At 35.3% G+C, this 21463-nt stretch overlaps 1 protein-coding gene across 2 annotated transcripts in view; it reads left to right on the forward strand.

The window, feature by feature from the left end:
* The window catches only part of LOC129222383 (protein AMBP-like), a 53719-nt gene that overhangs the window by 12712 nt on the left and 19544 nt on the right, over positions 1-21463 (forward strand). For both annotated transcript variants that reach the window (XM_054856884.1, XM_054856885.1), the window contains exons 4-8: positions 1601-1701; positions 2956-3177; positions 10168-10215; positions 19622-19789; positions 19879-19998. In XM_054856884.1, coding sequence (XP_054712859.1) covers positions 1601-1701; positions 2956-3177; positions 10168-10215; positions 19622-19789; positions 19879-19998 — 659 coding nt within the window. The remainder of the gene's footprint in view (positions 1-1600; positions 1702-2955; positions 3178-10167; positions 10216-19621; positions 19790-19878; positions 19999-21463) is intronic.

Here is a 21463-nt window from a genome sequence, read left to right on the forward strand (position 1 = left end):
TTTTTCAATCAAAGTTATAGATCAGCTTAAAACAGTAAGTGAAGACGAAATTCAATTTCAGAAAGAGTCGTTGCGTTTGGCAAAAAGTCGCAAATTTTGACTAAGATTTTTAGTGCTACACTAAGTATATTCAGTACTGGTTTCTTGAGTGAATGACGTTTATTTTCTTTTTTACATTTTAATATTTAAAAATTATTTTCTGTTAATATTAAGTCTCGGAGGTAAATGAAATGAGTGACGAGCGAAAAAGGCTGAATGATTTTAAATAAAGGAATCATGGCAAAATTAAAAACCGAAGAATGAAAAAGAGTCTTCAAAAAATTTTTCAACGTGATACATTTAATTTCAAATTGGCAGTTTTCAAAAGCGGAAACTATGGACACTTTGCAATGTAATCCAGTTACAATTTACCAATGAAATACCATCGAATACAGAGGAGTGGTAAGAACACAAGTGAGTAAATGTAATAACAGAGGAAAATATTCAAAAAAAAGGGGGGGGGGAGGAATCTCTATGTTATTGTATTATCCGAATAAGGAATGTTTTGCGAGATCACTGTGCATGACAATCATTCAGGGTGCCCCTGAATGTGAAACGTCATCATTTCTTCATAAGCTTGACTGTTTAAATTTCGGGAACACTTTTTTGCGTGTTTTTGAGTTAAGGAAGTTTTGCTCTTTTTAGGGGGAGAGGGCAGCAGATTTTAAATCTGCCTAAGGTCGGTATGGAGCTACCTGCGTACACTGCTCGGCCCTGGGTATAATGCAATTTCACTTTGTCTTTTGAAATTTGATTTATTTTTCATTACTTTTAATCTCACATTTATTTCCCAAATCTATTTGTTCGAGAGTGCCTCATCGAAAAACAAAATTTAACTTTCATTCTGGAAATCTCGTCATGTTAGACAAGTATGCATAGTCATTGATTTTGAACCATTCTCCGTACCGTTCGTAACGCATTTAACCCTAACCTAATCACCTTCAACATTATAAAAAATGAATAGATTTTCATCCCATCGATAAACTGATTGGACGATACTTCAATAGTAGTAAGAAAAATGTCGAACTATCTGATGAATTTTCAATCTAAAATTTAATAGCCGCCTCTAATCGTTTTGTAATGTCCTTCACTCTGCCTCTCGTTGCATATATCCGATCGATTCACCCAGAAAAAAAAATTTCATGAAATGAACTCTTCCCAAGACCAGCAACTTGTGCCAAAAAATAATGGTTCAACCGTTTCTTTTTGAACTGCCCAAACTTGCCGTGTATCTTTTTCAAATCATAACATTTCAGAACTGTTGACAAGCTATGGAAATCAAAATCTACAAGCATCTAATTTTAGGATAGTTTGCCCTAGACGGACTCAAACTATTAATACAATGTAATCATTAACTTTACAAAGTTTTAATTAAATTTATTCGTAACAGACATCAAATCTTACAACCAATTATATATTTTCAGATAAATATTATTTTTGGCATCATTTCTCTTAAAGGTTTCTTATTTCCCATTTATAAAAAAAAAAGTTACTTTCTAGAAAAATCAAAACAAAGAAGTTTTGTTTTTCTATGTTCTTTAACTTATTATTTACTTTTCAGCAATAGACATTGTATAAAACCAATTAAAGGAAAAATTTTCGCTTCTGAGCCACCAGGTTTAATAGAACTGCACTACCAGACATATTCAACACACGTTCATGGTAAGTAAAACATCTCTATTATTAAGTAATTTTTATTTTGGTACATTAGTTGAACAAAATGATTAGCTTTTTTTTTTTTTTTTTGATTATCATTGATGCACTATTATTTGCTTCCAACTTCACATGACGTAATTACCTAGTATACTCGTAGTTAGACTATTCTTAGTTTCATTAGCAACGACAACGTTACGCAATTTCCTCAAAAGTGTGTTTAAGACTTGTGTCACAGTAGTAGGACAGTGGCATAACCTTTTAGGATGTCTCACTTCAATTTTATTGATATTAAAAGAAGTTAGATTTGTAATTAAGAGAAAGTTTATTATACATAGAATGATTTCGGAAGTGATATAAGAAGATTCGTTTAGAGTACAAGTTAAAGTAAAAAACGAGCTACGCTTTTGTGAAATTTTAACTGTTTAAATATTCTTTGAAAATTCATTCTTATTTATTATGTCTTAATATCTTATGAAAATATAATGATAGAGTCACAATCAGTAAATGAATTCGGTGTCATGACCTAGAGAAGACGGGCAGAATTTCAGAATCGACGTTTAAAATTTTGAGCAAAAGCCGAAGTATATCACATGCTATAGTTTGCAATAGTAGATTGAAATAATACTGGAATAGCACTGTTATGCAAATGTGTTGTATAACACTTTCGAGTTTATTTAACAAATTCCTTTAAAGTTATAGAAGGCACAAAATGGTGGGGGATATTTTTATTGTTGAGATTTTTTGTCACAGTTGGCAAATTTTGGACAATTATCGTTATGTTCTGACATTGACAAGGTAGAAGACGTTTTGTGCCCCAATACAGTCGAACCCGCTTAATGGAATAGCCATTTTTCCACGAAAAAATATTCTAATAAGCGGGATATTCCATTAACCGGGATCAAAATAACACATTACATTGATTTGGTACATTCAAAATGTATTACATTAAGCGAGATATTCTTTTAACCGATATTCTAATAAGCGGGTTTGACTGTAGTCTTATTATGAGCATATTATTAAACCTGTACTGTGATAAATGTAGTTAGCATGTAATGAACGAGAGCGGCGAACTTCGATCGCGAAGCCCTCCGAATGGAAGCTACCAGTAATTTCCGCGGGGGCTGATCAGCGATTGTGAGCATAATGCGGCAGTATACTATAAAGTTAATTTTAAATGAAAAAGTAACAACTGATTTTTTTTCCAAACATATTCCTAAATGTATCCACAATATAATTTGCAAAGTATCACTTTTCTTCCAGAGACCGTAAGAGTGTTGTTTACGGACTATGAAACAATTGCTGTCATTTATACTTGCATACACCACGTGCATCATGAAAAGGAAGTATGCCATAGTGCCGGTCTTTTTGGAGCCATTTGGACCAGACAGCCGCATGTTGAACTTGAAGTGTACGAAAAAGCTCAACAGTTCCTGGAAATGGCTTGCATTCATAGATCAGTCCTTACTGTCAGGAATATTGTTGGTAACTTTTTTGAACTAGTATAAAAAATTTGCCCCTGCGCTGAAATAATAAATAAATAATCAAAGTTGCAAAAAATAACATAAATAAAAGCTTCATACACGTGTTTCGGGGTTGTGAAGAAACTATTTATTCTTACAAATGATGTGAGCTTCTGAAAGAAAAGACCCTCGGGCTCCATAAAGGCCAGAAACCAGGGAAGTATCTAGGCGGGATTTGAGAATATGTCTCCCCCTACCCCTCCTCCGAAACTCCAAAATGTCACTTTTGTAACCATACAATTCCTCCACAAATCCTCAACAAACCACAATCCCTCTCAAAAATTCAACCATAGCCAACGCCAAAAAAATTTTCTGGCAACTCCACTAACAGCAACTTGGATCTTTGGCTTGAAAAAAAAGGTGTTCTTTAATCCTGAATAACGTGTATACAGCATTCTTATTGTTATTTTTGCTTCCAACAACGTTGAGTTTTGTTTATTTTTTCAGTTATAAAATAAACACTATTTCTGTACAACTTGGCTCAATATAGTTTGGAAAGACTCGTGCACCAGTTACTAGCCCGAACTTTTACAGCATCAAATCATTGTCATCGGGGGTTAGGTGGTCACGGGAGATCACTGGAACCTCCTTAAAAATTTCCTTATTCGGCAAATTTTGGTGTGACAATTCGGCAACTTTTGATACAGTATTGCAATATTGCCGTTTTCCTGGTAGGTATGTGCGCGTACTGGTATTTTATCATTCGGCAAAACTCTTAGTTTCATTCGTTAAATTTTGAATTCAAAAAATAAATAAAAATGTAGAGCTCTTGAATGTCAGACATTTGAAAGTTAATAAAAAATCGATTTTTTATGTTCTTTTAATCAGACCTATGAGCTGTTTTAATCTATGTTCTTTATATGTTTCAAAGTCCTGCATGTTCAATCTAAAATAATTACCTAGATGTAAACCTGAAGATAATCACTAGCCACTCGATACTTAATTTTCAGCTTTACCTCGACGTATGCTTAGAAACACATAGATCTCAATTGAACCTTAATGTAATGGTGAATTGCTAATTCACTTTACTTTATTTTTTATTTAGAAGAATAAAAATCAGTTTCAAAGTGACGTCAAATGACGATAATGTTCGATACTTTTCGAAGCAATGAAAAACGGGTTATTGAAGCAAAAATTAGTTCACTTCCGAAGCGACTGTTTATTTATTAATGAACCCGGAAACCTAAATGAAAAATTAATTTTAATTTCACTTTTTGACATGAAATAACGTCTCTGAGACGTCAAAAGAGTCTGTAATGGCACATGCAGTGAATTTCGTCTCGGAGACGCAGTCTATAGTGCAACTTGTAATGAATAACGTTTCAGAAGCATCAGAGAGTATATAAAATGAACGAACCTAGAAGTCCTGGTGGAGTCAGGTCAATGCGATAAGCAAAATTTTCAATTCCAATAATAAGAAGAATGTTTATAAACAACTAGCTGCGCTGCCCGGCTTTGCCCGGTCTACCTTGAAAATAAAAATTGTGTCAAGTGACGTATATTGAACAATCAGGCGTAAAAAATAAATAAAAAAAACATCATGATTTCCTTTCCAAACAATAACGACAGATAATAAAATACTTTTAAGAAATGAAATCCAGAAAGATGGATTTAAAATGCGTAACCATGGAAACACAAAATAAAATAAGTTTAAGGAATTAAAATGCGTAAGAAAATGGTTCACAATTTGAATGGAATCGAGATTTCTTAAACTTGATTTTAAAAGGCTTGTAACTATTTTTCCTTTCGAGATAAAAGCTTATTTTTTCAACCATAGGTCAAGTTAGATCTGTAGTAAAAAAGGTCGCTTTTTCCAATGGCGTCAAAAAGAAAACTGTGGGACAAGTCCTTCACTTTTTATTGATTTATATAATGAAGAAAGTAGTGCCTAAATTTCAGCTAAGCCTAAAAAAAATCGAGCTAAAAACGCAAATAACTCCCGCCGTAATAAAATTAGAGCATTGAAACAAATTGCGTAGAGCGCGGAAAATTCTACCCTTTCTAACGATATGTAATATTAATATGTGCAAGTAATTTTTCACCCCCATATTTGAGAATTTATGTGAAAATTGGACGTAAATTGGAATAAAAAAAGAACTATTCATTAAATTTTATTCGAACTGGTCTGCAAACCTTTTCAGGACTTAGAGGAACAAATTGGGAAAATTTCAGCGCAATCGGCAGGGTAGTTCTCGAGGTTTGCGGGTTCAAACACACAGACGCTTTTTAGGGACTTCATTTTATACTATGTAGAGATTATAACATTGCCTTTCATGTGAGTATTTTTATCGTAACCTACACAATGCATTTATGTATTGTGGAAATTAATTCGTACTAGTATAGTAATTGTTTTTCGTAATCCAATGCAAAAGTTGATTAAAAATTTATTTTTACTTTCGAAACTACTGAAAACTAATTTAGAAACATAATAAACAATATTTTCATTCGTTGCTTTTGTTTGTTCATTAATAAAACAAACTTTATTAATATATAGAATACTGTGTTCTATGATTAAATTAAAACATCCCTTGAGTATGTCGTATAATTTATCAGTATCTGAATTCAAAGTTTTTAACTAATAAGGAAAAGTAATTATCACTGTTATTTTTAATGTTTTCATAAAATTTGTTTCAAAAATAAACACTCACTATCTCAACTATATAAATGTACAGGGACTTGTTTTGTTAAAAAAAGGTGTGTTAGAAAAAAAATACTCATTTTATAATTAGATTATAACGAATATCTGTAATAGTTATGCATAGAAATGTCGTGAGGAAATACTTATTAACTTCATGTTAATTTAACATTTCATCAATTCAGGGGCGAAACGATAGGATTCTGGGGGACCATCCTTGATTTTAAGCCACACACTAATCCTAGTGTTGTATTTCATATAATGTAAGAACTATTACAATCATAACCTTCCCCCCGATAGTAAATTTAGGCTAGTGCATCAATTAATGATAATATAATTCAAGGATATCTTGTTGGGAAGACCGCTTCTATTGGACCACTGCTTAAATTGCACCGGGGGCTTAAAATCTAGCGTACAGCTCTGTGCTACACTCTGCAGGTGGAATTACAAAGATTTGTGTCTGAAACCTTTGAGGATGAAGTTTCGTCACATTTCGATCTGCACAGCCTGAGTTACGATGTGATTTGTGTTGAAAACGAGTTTGATCTTATTTTGAGAACTTGCAATAGAACTTGTCGGAGTCTGGCGTTTCAAAATCCAGGAGTCGGGGTCGGCCATTTTCCTTCAGACTCCGCAGCCCTGGTATATATGCTGTCGTACCCTTGAAGAATAAAAACGCTTATTTTTAAACTTATTCATTACCATTTGTATGGAGAAGAATTGCTTTTTGATTTCCTTCAGAAGTCATCAAATTACTATATGCATGTAGGGTTGAGTAGAGCAAGCGTTCCCAGACTTTTAAGCACAGCAGACGATTTTCTAGAAACCTAAACTAAAACAGCCCATTTCATTGCCAGCAAGTAGAATTTTTTGAAATACTTTCAATAGCTAGAAAAACTCCACGCCAAAATAATCTTTTTGCCACCTATTTCCATCCCACGGATAGGGCTGCTGCCTATGCCCGCAAATACTTTGGGAAAATAATTTTAATCACTTAAGGTTCCCCAGGTTCGAGTAGAACTTTCTTCAGACCAGAAAGTTGTACGATGAGTTCAAATAAAAATCGAAATTTCCTTGCCAAAAGAAAAATCTTTTAACCACTTACGAAACCTACTTTGTATATTTGGTGTTTTAAGTATTTTCAAGATTTCTTCTATCGCATTTTTTTTTACGTACTGAACGAAGAAATCTCACACAATTTACCGCACATAGAAACGTTTTTGTATGTATCATTAAAGAATTGTGATGAGCATAGCTAAAAACATTTCCGAAATCGTCATTTTTCCGTCGTCGAACCGAATGAAAACTTTCTGAAACAAATGGAGTTTTCCATTCTCTTAGTGTTTCGTTTCTCTTTTCCCAAAGACAGTATTGTTCCTGTAGAGAACAAAAACCATTTTGAACAATTTTATTTTCTTTTATTTGATTTTATCTTTTCTAAATTTTAAAACGTAGTAGTACTTTATTTCTGGTTGGTAAATGAAATGCATTACAGTGTCATAACTAAGTTTAGGGGAGGGTGGGGCAAGATGAGATACTTCACCAAAAATCAGTTGTGGTGGCAAACATAAGTCAAAAATAAATTCGAAAACAATGTCTTTATTATCTCTCAAGTATTACAAATGAATAAACATTGACTTAATATTGCATTTCCAACAGAAAATGTTAGACGCATGTTTTAAATTATTGTGCTAAAATCCCATCTTACCCCACTAGGTGGGGTAAGATGAGATTCAGTGTTTACATGAGCCAGTACAGTTATTTAAGTACAGTTTTTGGTTTTGATTTTTCAATCTTCGCTCTTTTGTCTTTATCTTTTGACAGACCAACTTTTGTTACTGTACTAGTTATGAGGTCCAAGAAAATATTTCTTCCAAATTCCTTTTCACGTTTCGTTTATTCTTCTTTTGCTCCTCGATCTTTTCCTTTCCTTTCCTGCTTAGATTTTTCTATTTTCTTCTCTCTCTGCTTAGATGTTCCCATTTTCGTCTCCTCTTTTTGCTTAGATTTTTCAATTTTCTTCGGCTCCTCCTGTGTAGATATTTCCAATTTCTTATCTCTCTGCTTAGATTTCTCCATTTTCTTTGGCTCTTTCTTCTTAGATTTTTCCATATTCTTCTCCTTTCTTTGCTTAGACTTTTCTATTTTCTTCCGTTCCTTTTCAGCCTTCATGATTATATCATTTTGTAGCTCATTTTTGTACGGTGATTCCGTGATAACCGCAGTTTTTCCCCGTTTGCGAGGTTTTTTCTCATTCTTGAATGAACTGAAGCTTGGTACTGGCGAAATATCCCCTCTAGAATATACAATCTTCGACAATACCTCAACTGAACGAGGAGTTGAGGGTGCACAAATGAGTGAGCCTTGGCTACCCGCATGTTTAGGATTTTGTAAGCCCTTGACATTGGTTATTAGAAGTGGAATTTTGAACACAAACAGCATCAGCACCGTCACCCGTCGGTTCTGTAGCTTCATTAGTTACAGGCTCGGGACGTCGGGCCACCGTAGGCTTAAGTTCTCTGTAGTTTCAGTCGGTGCAAAATCGTGTTCGCCAAATACGATTGGATTGAGTGGACAGATACCAGTCTTACGGAAACCATTTACTGCAGTTGTCATAGTTGCTGCTCTTACGAAGGCGTTTCGATAAAGTTTTGCTATCTAAAACTGTGTAACCACACGACCAGGGTTCGTTCGAAGCCAATTAGATACCTCTTGATCGTAAAATACACTTAGTGGTTTCATAAAACTCACATCAAGTGGTTGTAAAAGGTGTGTACAGTGTGGTGGGAAGCATAAGATGATAACACCCTTCTCTATTACATAATAAATCACAGCCATATTTTTTGTGTGTGTGTATAGTGACCGTCAAGAAGAAGTAAAACTGGTGCATCTTTACTTGCTCGACTCCATGTGACGAATTTCTTAAACCAAGAGAAAAATATTCCTGACTGCATCCAGCCACTTGCATGGTATTCAGCCCAAGCCCCTGGTGAACAATCGTTCATGAGCTGATCATTTGCACCGACGCGAGGAAATACAAAAAGGGGAGGCACTCCAGCAGCACTAAAACAAACTTCGATGGTGACAGTGCTGCCTCTCTCAGCGGACGTCAGTCAACCTACTTGCTTCCTACCTTTCAAAGCGAGAATTTTTGATCTATGCTTTGGTACTATTGACACCCCAGTCTCGTCGCAATTATAGATTCTTGCTCGTGTCAATTTATTCTCATCTACAATACGGGTCAATAGATCGAAAAACTTTCCAACATTAACTTCGTTGAAAGCAGCTGCTCGGGCCGCACTCGCAGCTTCTGATTTTCTAAGTGCAATTTGAGGATGGCGAGATTTGAATGCAAGTATCCAATCTTTACCAGCTATTTGTTTTTCTTTGTTAAAGCTGTGGTTTTTCTCCAATTTTTCAGCCCATTGATACGCCAAGAGCCTAAGGTCATACGATGTAATGCCAAATAGCCTTTCTTTCATTTTCAAAATATAGTCCACAAGTAGGTCTTCTTCTTCCAAAGAAAAAATAGTTTGAATAAATTTCTCCAGCTGTTGAAACCGTGAGAACACCCCTGTCCAACGACTGTGTTTCAGTTTCTTTCCCTTTTCTATGAAGTGTAGTCCGTGGTATATTATAAGCTCGGGATGCTTTCTGAAATCCCATTTCGCCATTCATTACGGATTCAATGGCATGTTTTATCGATTCCCGTGACCAACTGCCTCTATTTGTCTTTCTTTGGTAAGTTCTCACCATAATTAGAAATCTGAAAAGAATTAAAAACAAATTTCAATACATGCGGGGTAAGAAGTAAGATGAGATAGTATTCCATCTTGCCCCTCTTACAATATCTGGTCTTGCCCCACTGCGCCATTTGTCGAGTTCACTGTCTACTCAAGTTCAGGTTATAAATAAAATTACATTAAATTACTGTAAATTTATCCTTTTGAATTGTGGATTACGATTATATCATAGCAAAAAAGATTTAAAAAATGGTACTCACCAAACTACACTTGAAAAGATGATCCAACAAAACAGGAGTACGGCGAAACACACGGAAATTGAGAAAAATATTTTATACAATGCAAATGCCGCGCACAAAATGGCTGGTTCAACCAACGTGGTTTCTTCTTCTTCCATTGCAACTACTTGACTACTTTTCCGCTAGATGTCTGCACCCAAATAGTGTGAGAAGCTTCAGTATCTCATCTTGCCCCCCTACCTCGTCTTGCCCCACCTTCCCCTACTACTCTTAGAAACAAACTTGTTTAAATGTTTATTTTTTAAATTGGTAATTTAATGTGATTTTAAATTTAGGTCCCTGTGTTGTTGATGACCTAGGGTTTCAAATAGATGACTTCCCAGGTATGTTTTTTTCCCTCCATCTTATATTACCAGCCAAGCTAACATTTTTGATGACATTTGAAATAACATGATAGTAGTTGCTTTTTTATCCGCAAATTTTACAAGCATATCCATAAACATAAGTAAACGTACTGCACTTTAATGTAATGAATTGTCTAACACTAAGAGAAAAAAAGTCCTTAAACAATTTTGTCAAGAAAATCAATGTAAAAGTTTTTACTAAAATTTCTTCTTGTTAAATAATTATTAAATAGAACATGAACCAATTAGAAGAGATAAAAAAATTTTGAAAAAAAAATTTGAACCGACATCAAAATTGCTCTAAAAAGTGAAAAATAATTTTATTCTTCAAACACCATCGATAATGCTTTTAAACATAATTTTTGAAGTTGGCTCAAAAACAAAACGTAAAATCCAGTGTAACCATGCTTCGTTCATATTTTTTTTCAGAACAGCATCCAAAGTTACGAACGAAACATTTATATCGTTATTCAAATATGCTGTCATCAATGCATAATGTATGTGATAGTGAAGAAACTGGGCCTGGTTAAATTTATAGTTGTATTTGAGTTATGGCTGTGAATGATTTTATCTGTCGTTTTTGCGCCAACTTCAAAAATTATGTTTAAAAGCATTATCGATCGTGTTTGAAGAATAAAATTATTTTTCACTTTTTAGAGCAATTTTGAAGTCGGTTCTATTTTCATTTTTTTTTTTTTTTTTTTTTTTTTCAAATTTTTTTTATTTCATTCTTTTTAGTGTAAATGTAGGTATTTCAGAAATAGTAGGAAGTTACCATCACGAAACTTCACATTTTGTTCTTAAAAATGCTCCATACTAAAAAAAAATATTGACACGCGTTAAACTTTAAGCGATTGGCACTAAAAACTTATCTTTGTTCCTCTCTGGAAATCATGTGTAGTGATTTAATTATAACCATTTACGTATTGCGTTTTTCCTAACTAATTTACATTTCACAGCATCTAAGTTGCTCATTTGTGCAATCCTGTATTTTCTTACTTAGCCCCGATCATCTGCTATCGGCATAGATGATAACGATAAAAATACTACTGTAGTTGAGGCAAACCTAATGGTAGCATTGTGAAGGTTAAGCAGATCATAATCACTGCATCACCTCGCCTCCAGGTTAGGTTTACCCCTACTATGAAGCAACAGCACTGAAGAAGGGAAGATTTTGATAATTCACATAGGGTTACTATAAATCAGCAGGGTTACTAAAAAAAAATTATTTACGCCAAAAATGAGACGACAGCGCCAGATTCCCCATTATCGAAATATCCCCTGAAGAAATTTGATGTTTGCTTCAGAGAAGCCTTCATTCAAAATTATCATTACAATTACTATTAATGTGTGGCAACGGCCTAAACTCAGAGAAACAACGCATGCAAATCTGGCAAAGTTTATTTAAAAGTCTCCAGCTGAGTTGGCTAGCTCGCGGTATCTGGATTGATGTGTTGTGTAAATGTTAGATTATTCCGAGATGGAACTGATTAATTTATATTTATTTCTTTTAATGGTAATGTGTTTTGTTGCAATTTACAATAAATGTTCGCTTTTAACAACTGGATTACCTGTCTCTACATTGGTGACCTGAACACGCAGTTATCAGTTGGTAGCGAAATGATTTCAAGAAAGAATGTGTCGCAGCAATTCGCCAGGAGGTAATTTATTTCGACGAAAAACTTAAATTTTTTTCAACTGTCTTGCTTTTCTGTGCATATGTCCTTTGAGGTTCTTGAGTGTAGCATTGTACCTAAGCTATTAGTTGTTCATGTTACAAATTCAGTAAATATTTGTTTCATGTTAGTATGGAAACAAAAGAGAATTTAAATTTGACTCAAAAGGAAGTAAGTGCTGAAAACTTAAGTTGCAATAGGGTTTCTGTAAAAGTACCTAATTTTTGGCCTAATAATGCGAAGTTATTTTTTGTACAACTTGAAGCTAGTTTTAGGTTAGCTGGCGTTATGGTTGAACAAACGCAATTCGATCATTTGGTTGCGTCGCTAGATGCAGAAACTTTGTCTCATGCTACCGATATTTTATGTCAGCCGCCAGAAAAACCATACACCGCACTTAAACAAAGATTGTTAGCGGAGTTCGAATTTTCTCAGAGTCGTAAAGTAAAGACATTAATTGAAGACTTAGAATTAGGTGACAAATCTCCATCTATGTTATTACGAAAAATGAAAGAATTAAGTGAGAGTCATGTAGATGATGATTTTTTAAAAAATATTTGGCTTCGTAGGTTACCGGTACCAGTGCAAACAATTTTAGCGGTCAGTTCTGAAAATTTAGAAAAGTTAGCGGAAATGGCAGACAAGATTTGCGAATATACTGGGTTGGTTGTAAACTCAATTGATAAGCAAACTTTTAAATACCAAACTGCTAGTACTGAAATTCAGTTGGAACAATTGCAACTGAAAGTCGACGAACTTACTAAAATTGTAAAAACGCGCAGTCGCTCAAGGTCTCCAAATCGATCTCAGGGCCGTAAACAATTTAATTTGAGAGCTGAAAAGCGGAATAATTGGTTATGTTGGTATCATTTTAAATTTAAAGACAAAGCTACCAAATGTGTAAAACCATGCGCTTTTGAAGCGAAATTTTCAAATTTTTCAAAATCGTCGGAAGTTTCTATGACTTTTACTAAAACAGGATTTAGTCGCAGACTGTATATCACTGATATTTTAACTCAAACGAGCTATCTAATTGACACAGGTAGTGATGTTTCTTGTTACCCAAAATCCTTTTTGAATTTAGACAGCGGAAAAAAAGAATTCACTTTGTACGCTGCAAATGGATCTGGGATTGATACTTACGGTACTAAGTTATTAAATTTAGATTTCGGGTTAGTAAAAAAGGACAAGGATCCAAATGATTTGAAAAACTACCGCCCGATTTCCCTCACTAGTGTACTCGGTAAGACGATGGAGAGAATGGTTTTTAATAGACTTAATTGGTACCTTGAAAGTAAGGGATTACTTGCTGATGAACAAGCAGGTTTTAGAGTACATAGATCTACAAACCAGCAGGTGGCTCTATTGAGTCAAGATGTAAAAGATGCTCTAGATCGAAGCAACTATTTAACTGCAGTTTTTGTCGATTTTAGATCTGCATATGATTTGGTTTGGAAGGAAAAACTATTTCTTAAGTTAAAAAATTTGAACGTCCATTCGAATATGTTTAATTGGTTATTCACCTTTATCAATCAACGTTTGTGTAGGGTAAGATGTGAAACTGACTTTTCAAAATACAAATTACTTCATACTGGATTGCCTCAGGGAGCAATTTTGAGTTGCATTTTGTTCAACATTTACATCAATGATTTGATCCAGTCGATTAAATCTATTCCAGGTATTAAATGCCTTCTTTTTGCTGATGATTTGGTCATATGGACTGAAACTAAAAAACGCAATGGAGTCAAGAACATTGAGGAGACACTTAACAGAGCTATGGGGGCATTGTCCAGTTGGTGTGATAATAATAACATGTTTTTAAATGCTTCAAAGTCAGCTGTTCAGACGTTTTCGCTTGCACATAAGAAAATAAAACCTGAAATAAAATTTAAACAGGATATTCTATCCCATACTGATGAATATGATTATTTGGGAGTAACTTTTGACAGCAAGCTTAATTGGAAATCCCACGTTGAGAAGACTGTTGAAAAGGTATGCAGACGTTTAAACGTATTGAAACGCCTAGCGGGCTGCAAATGGGGCTGTAGTCGTAATACGCTTGAAATTACCTATAGGACGTTTGTTCTCCCATTAATGAGCTATTGCTGTGAGGTACTGAGCACTGCATCAAAACATGTCCTGAACAGAGTTGAAACTATACATAACCAAGCACTCCGCCTAATAACAGGAGCCGTGAAATCAACACCACTGGATGCATTGTTTTTATTTACTAACTTCAGATCAATGAAATCATACATAGAGGAGAAAACTCTACTTTTATTTGAAAAAATGCAAAGAATACCATTTAGAAACGAATGGAAACCGGAGTTGCACCCGAGATCTCTCAAAACGCAAAAGGGGTTTGTGCAGTTTGCGCTTGATACAAAACGAATGTATGACATCAATTCTAACCTACAGTCGCTCCCTTTACCAACAAACCCATGCGAATACGAACCAGTGAATTATGATTTAAATTTGATACAGCCTGTTTTAAAGAGTGAGACTGACCAAGTAGTTCTTAGGGCCATTGCTCTGGAGACGATTTACACCAAATACCCCGAAAGTGAATGGATACATATATATACCGATGGGTCAAGAGTAGCAGACCATATAAATGCAGGTGCAGGCGTCTACAGTGAGCACTTTTCTTTTTCTATTCCTGTTGGAAAATATGCCTCTGCATTCGATGGAGAGGTAAAAGCTATACACCTGGCTCTAGATCAGTTGAAATACCGTGATTTTAAACTTAAGGGATGCGTTGTCTTATCGGATTCTCAAGCGGCTATTGAGGCGATAGCATCGATAAAGAGCTGCAAATCGCAGGAAATTTCTGAATGTCGCAGTTTCATTAACGATCTGGTGCAGCAGAATATAAAAGTGGTGTTGCAGTGGATCCCTGCACACTGTGGGATTAGAGGAAATGAGCTTGCTGATGCTCTGGCCAAGAGGGGGTCTGCTATTATTCAACTACCAAATGAGCCAGTCTCATTCAATGCAATAAAGTTATATATGAGGAAAAAATCAAGAGTTTTTTTTTGGCAAGACCTAAAAGCTAGAAGCAACCACAAAGATTGGTTTATAAACCGTGATTTTGTCCCTTCAGCACCAAGAGCAGAGTCAGTGGCTTTGTTTCGACTTTTAACTGGCCATGACTGTTTACCAAAACATCTTTACCGCTTAAGGATTGTGAAGAGTCCCAATTGTCCCCTTTGCAATTCAAACGAAGAAATGGACATTCGTCACTTGCACACTTGCACCCAGCTTTCCAGACGTAGCCTGTGTGACCGTTATTGGGAAGCAAGAGAGCGTATCGGCAGCTAAATATTTCACCCTATTGTTTCTGTATTTTTCCTTGTTCTGTGTATTGTGTTTGTTTTTGCTATTTTGTTCTTTGTAACCTTTTCTTCCTGCCAGCCATTGGAAATAAAAGATTTCGGGTTAGGACGCAGATTGAGATGGCCGTTTATCGTAGCTGACGTTACAAAGCCTATAATAGGGGCGGACTTTTTGCAGCATTTTGAATTGCTAGTCGATTTAAAGAAAAGGCGTATTTTAGATCCGGTAACTAAATTTAGTGCAAGCGGTCGATCGATATTTTGCGAGGTTCCGAATGTGAAAACAATTTATGGGGATTCTGAATATCAAGAATTGTTAAAGAAATATATTGAGATTACACAACTTAATGTTCTTTCACAAAAGGTAATGAAACATAATACAGTTCATTTCATTCCGACTGAGGGACCCCCTGTTTCAGCTAAAGCGCGTCGGTTACACCCAACGCAACTTCAAATAGCTAAACAGGAATTTGAATATATGCTTGACAAAGGGATTTGTAGACCATCAAAAAGTAATTGGGCTAGTCCTTTGCAAATGGTCCCAAAAGGCGAGTATGACTGGAGACCAACTGGCGATTACAGAGCACTAAATCGTATAACAGTTCAGGACAAATATCCAATTCCTCACATTCAAGATTGTGTTAGCATTTTACACGGGAAGAAAATATTCTCGAAAGTTGACTTAATAAGGGCGTATCACCAGATTCCTGTGAACCCCCCTGATGTTCCGAAAACGGCTATAATAACACCTTTTGGGTTATATGAATTTCCGTTTCTAAACTTCGGGTTATGTTCAGCAGCACAAACATTTCAACTCTTTTTGGATGAGGTTTTGAGAGGGTTGAATTTCTGTTTTCCATACCTAGATGACATTTTAATCGCGAGTGAAAATCACCAGCAGCATAAAAAGCATTTAGAAGAAATTTTTAAACGTTTCCTTAACTACGGATCGTTATAAACGAATCAAAATGTGAATTTGGGAAAGAAACTATAATTTTTTTAGGACATATGATAAACAGTAAGGGGTGTATGCCAGATCCAAAAAAGGTGAAGGCAGTGGTAGAGTTCCCTAAACCCAAAACTATTTCTGAACTTAGACGTTTTTTGGGTATGGTAAACTATTATCATCGCTTTATTCCAGATATCGCCGTGATTTTAGCGCCACTTCATAAGTTTTTAATTAAAGCAAAAAAACGAGATACGAGGGAAATTTCGTGGGATGCTGCTTCAGAAACAAGCTTTGAAAAAATTAAAAGTGCTTTAGCGGAAGCGACTTTGCTTTATCACCCTTCTACTAATGCAGAACTTGCTTTAACAACTGATTGCAGTGATTTTGCGATGGGTGGTGTATTGCATGAATTATCCCCCGAAGGTCCCAAGCCTTTAGGTTTTTTTTCAAAGAAACTATCGGCTACTCAATGTAAATATTCAACTTATGATAGAGAATTGTTGGCAGCATATAGTGCAATTCAGTATTTTCGATACATGTTAGAGGCAAGGAAATTTATTTTGTATGTAGACCACAAACCTCTAACTTTCGCATTTCGGCGGAAACATGAAAAATCCTCCCCCCGAACTATCCGTCAGTTGGATTTCATATCTCAATTTACTACGGATATCAGATATTTACCTGGTAAGGGAAATTTGGTTGCGGACAGCCTATCGCGAATATCGGAGATCACATTTTCATCTCTAGATGATATAGAAATGTGGGAAAAATCACAATTTGAGGATGAAGAACTTCAGGACGTTTTAGAGGGACGAATTAAGTACAGTGGTAAATTAGCTAAAGTTCCTATGCCTGGTACCGATAAATCTCTATATTGTGATACATCAGGAAATTATAATAGATTCTTTGTTCCGCAAATTCTAAGGCGTAAAATTTTTGATACAATGCACGGTTTGTCTCACCCCGGCATACGTGCTACAAAACGTCTTATCGATAGCAAATATGTCTGGCCAAATATAAACAAAGATATAACTGCTTGGTGCAGAGCTTGTGTTCCGTGTCAGCAGACTAAAGTACATTTGCATACTAAATCCCCGTTAGTTCAATTTTTAGTTCCGGATGAGAGATTTTCTCATATTCATTTGGACATAATAGGTCCACTAACACAAGTTCAAAATTTTAAGCATTGCTTGACTATAGTGGATAGATTTACGCGGTGGCCTGAAGTTGTGCCAATTACTGATATAACAGCAGAAACGGTAGCTCGTGCTTTCGTACAGTCATGGGTTTCTCGATTTGGTACTCCGCAAAGGATAACATGTGACAGGGGCAGACAGTTTGAATCTGAACTTTTTACGAGTCTATCAAAGATGCTTGGCATAAAATTAGCAAGGACATCGCCGTACAGACCCCAAAGTAACGGTCTGGTGGAAAGACTGCACCGACCATTGAAGCAATCTTTGATGTGTTACAAATCCGATTGGATTGAAGCACTTCCATTAGTGCTGTTGGGACTCAGATCTACGTTACGTGAAGACCTTGGCGCGTCTGCGGCACAGCTGACTTATGGGTCAACTCTACGGTTACCTGGACAGTTGTATGAAGAAAAAACTTTATCTAATATGCCTGACTACGTTGCACGTCTTCAAAGACTGATTAGCTCGCTAAGTCCATCTACCCCTATTCGGCATGGTCAACAACGGATTTATATCCCTAAAGATCTGCAAAACTGTACACATGTTTTTGTGCGCTTAGATGCTGTAAAAAAATCATTGCAGCCGCCATACGAAGGGCCTTAGGTCCTAAAGAGAATGGACAAGAACTTTTTGATTTCGGTGAACGACAAGGAAAAGATCGTTCACATCGATCGCGTAAAACCAGCATTTTTAATTGCTGGAGATTCCAATTCAAGGACTCCTGGAGTTACAACAAGGTTTGGCCGCAAAGTACGTTTTCGTCTCCCAATGGTCTTGTGAGACTGGTGAGGGAGTTTGTGGCAACGGCCTAAACTCAGAGAAACAACGCATGCAAATCTGGCAAAGTTTATTTAAAAGTCTCCAGCTGAGTTGGCTAGCTCGCGGTATCTGGATTGATGTGTTGTGTAAAATGTTAGATTATTCCGAGATGGAACTGATTAATTTATATTTATTTCTTTTAATGGTAATGTGTTTTGTTGCAATTTACAATAAATGTTCGCTTTTAACAACTGGATTACCTGTCTCTACAAATGTTATTGTTGTATGGCACCAAACTTTCATAACAATGGGTTTCATATTTAATCATTTAATAGGGAAATTGCATGAAATTTATTGTTTTTTGCCCATAACTTTTTTTCTAAAGGACAAATATGGTCAAACAAAGTAATGGGACCTAAGTTGAGCCATCCCCTATCCATTAAAAAAACAATCATCAAAATCGGTTCACTAGGTGAGACGCTGTGAGTGGACAAACAAAAAAAAAACATACATACGGTATGAACTGATAACCGCCTCCTTTTTGAAGTTGGTTAAAAAGGAAGAAAGTGAAAACTGCCATTCGTGAAACAAGGACACCAAGTTACGTGATAGATTTTAAAGCAAAACATTGGAAGAAATCAGGTTTCTTTCGCAATTTTCACGCAAAACGTGTCGATCATTCGTCGTTATTCAGTCACGTGATTCGGGGTCTTTGCCCAAGCTATGCCCGCAAGATACTAAGCCAATAATGGAAGTTGCTCCCTTCATTTACTAGTTCCTGCTCTAAGATACGGACTTATTTTTCAACACGTTTGACTTCATTTAAATAAAAAGTTATTTTAAAACATAATTTTACAAAAGTTATAGAAAGAATATTCGCCTTTTTTTTTTTTTTTTTTGGTTACATTCTCTATGGTTAATATGCAAAAGTAATTAATAGTACAGCTAAGCTACGTTACTCAGTTATTTAAATGAATATAATTTTTAATTGTAGCGTACATTATCACAGCAATGCGAAATTGTTCCATTTTTTACCCGTAATAAGATAGAGATTGGAACCAAAACCATTTCTTTTGACAAGTGAAAATTTGGAAATACAATAAATTCAAATAATATCAGTAATCGCAAATGGAAAAAAAAAAGAATAAAAGAAGAAGCGAAAATAAATATTAAAAAAAAAAAAACTCACGAAATTTTTGAACGCACCGATTTTAGTCGAAAACTACTTTTTACTACAGAGAACTTTTTGCAATTTTGCTTAATTTTCTGGAAATACCTTTATATAACGTCGTAATACCTTCGTAACACTTAGTTACCGTTTCACAAACTGAATAATAATAGTCCAGATAGTATAATGCGTTTCATAAACGTTATAAAATGGTTGTTAATGTTTGGAGAACTATTTAAAAACGTTTAAGAAACGTTGAAATGTTACGTGTTTCAATAAAACATTACTTTATACCTCTTCAGCTCCTGATTTCTGTTATCAGCCAATGGACTCTGGATCTTGTCGTGGAAGTGTACAGAGATATTTCTATGACCCAAAACAAAAAGAATGCAAAGCTTTTTACTATGGAGGTTGTGGTGGCAATGAAAATAATTTCCTATCATTATCGGAATGTCAAATAAAATGTAGTAGTAAGTGGGTAAAATAACTTTTAATTTCAATTTAAACACTAACGCAAAAGCAGATTTAACTTTCTTTTGTTTCATTTTGTTACCAATAGGTTCATCAACAAGGGAACCAATCTGCGCGTCCGTTGCAAAGTGTGGTTTACACTGTTCACCTTGTTGTGCAGAAGACAGAAATGGATGTGTACAATGTAACTGTGAGCATATCATAGAAGGTGTGTACTAAACTATTTATTAAAACACGGTTCATGGCTTATGAAAATAAAACGAATTAAATATAGTAGGGCTAAAAAACCTCTAAGTATGGTTGATTGTGGTTTGTACTCTTTCAATAGAAACAAACCATGTCATAGGGTCCCCATGTCATGACCCATTCAAGGGTGTCATAAATGGGTCATGACATGAAACATTACCTACTAAGTGTTGAAAAAAATAAAAAGTTAGATCTCTGAAGATTTGGTTTTTCTTCCCCTTATATCGTTTTTTTTTTTTTTTAGATTAAAATATTAAGACAAAAAACATATTATGAAGTAATGAAGAAAACCGAGCGGTAAAAACCTCATGCATCGCAATGACCAGGAAAATGCAATGAAATTCACGGAATATAAAAAAGCAATGCAGAAAAGACAGCCTTAACTGTAAAGCAATCAACAAAACGGTATTAAACACCAGAAAATTTAACAAAATGTATTTCGAGCGTGAAATATAACTTCAGAAAAATGTGCGGTGCAAATTATTTTGCATTTAAATTAATTACATACGGATGCTGGTCTTTCGAATATTAAATACTTCTCTATAAAATTAACGTGTTCAATTCGGAAACTTGATACAATAGCTTCCTTCAGGCGAATCATCTCTTCTCTAAAATGCTAGCAGACAGTTTGATAAAGTACAATTAATCATGTGCTTCCCCCGCCACAAATGAGCCGTCATTTATGACTGAAGGAGTCATAATTGAATCGACAAAATTGCTGGAATTTAGTCCCGTCACGCCACCCTCTCACAAGACGGTTTGAACACTCAAGGAGCAAACCGTCTCGCATCAGACGTCTTTACTTTTTGGACTGACGCGTGTGGGGCATTTTAATTGTTGTTATTATTGCAGTGTCATAATTCTTTATCACTATGAAGATATGGGGTGCCATTGCCTCGAGAGGTTAGACTTCTTCATTGAAATATAAGACAGTACAATGAAGATTTACAACATAAAAAAGCACTTAGAGAGGAAATAGCATCCAGGACTCCGGTGGAAATCGAACACACAACCTCCGGCATACGGAGCGAATCTTCTACTTCAGAAACACGGAGGTGCCAGGCATTTTATTACTTCATTAGATTGTGTAAAAGGCTTTCTAAACTAATAGCACTTTTCCCCTGGTCTCCGGAATAGTTGTCTCTGAAGCAGACTAGAGTCAGCGATGTAATAAAGCAAACAGAATGCTTGGATTAATCAATAGATCTATTTCAAACAAACCTAAGAAGGTTTGTCTGCCTTTATATAGAAGTTTGGTAAGACCTCATTTGGAGTATGCTGCTCAGTTTTGGTCTCCTTTTCTCTGAAAGATATTTCTTTACTGGAAAGAGGTCAAAAAAAGGCTACTAGACTAGTAAGGGAACTTTCTTTCAGATTTAGACTATGATACCAAACTTAAAAGGTGTAATATTCATAGCCTGGAGCAA

Source organism: Uloborus diversus, chromosome 5 (genome assembly GCF_026930045.1).
Source record: "Uloborus diversus isolate 005 chromosome 5, Udiv.v.3.1, whole genome shotgun sequence".
Classification (NCBI taxonomy): domain Eukaryota; kingdom Metazoa; phylum Arthropoda; class Arachnida; order Araneae; family Uloboridae; genus Uloborus; species Uloborus diversus.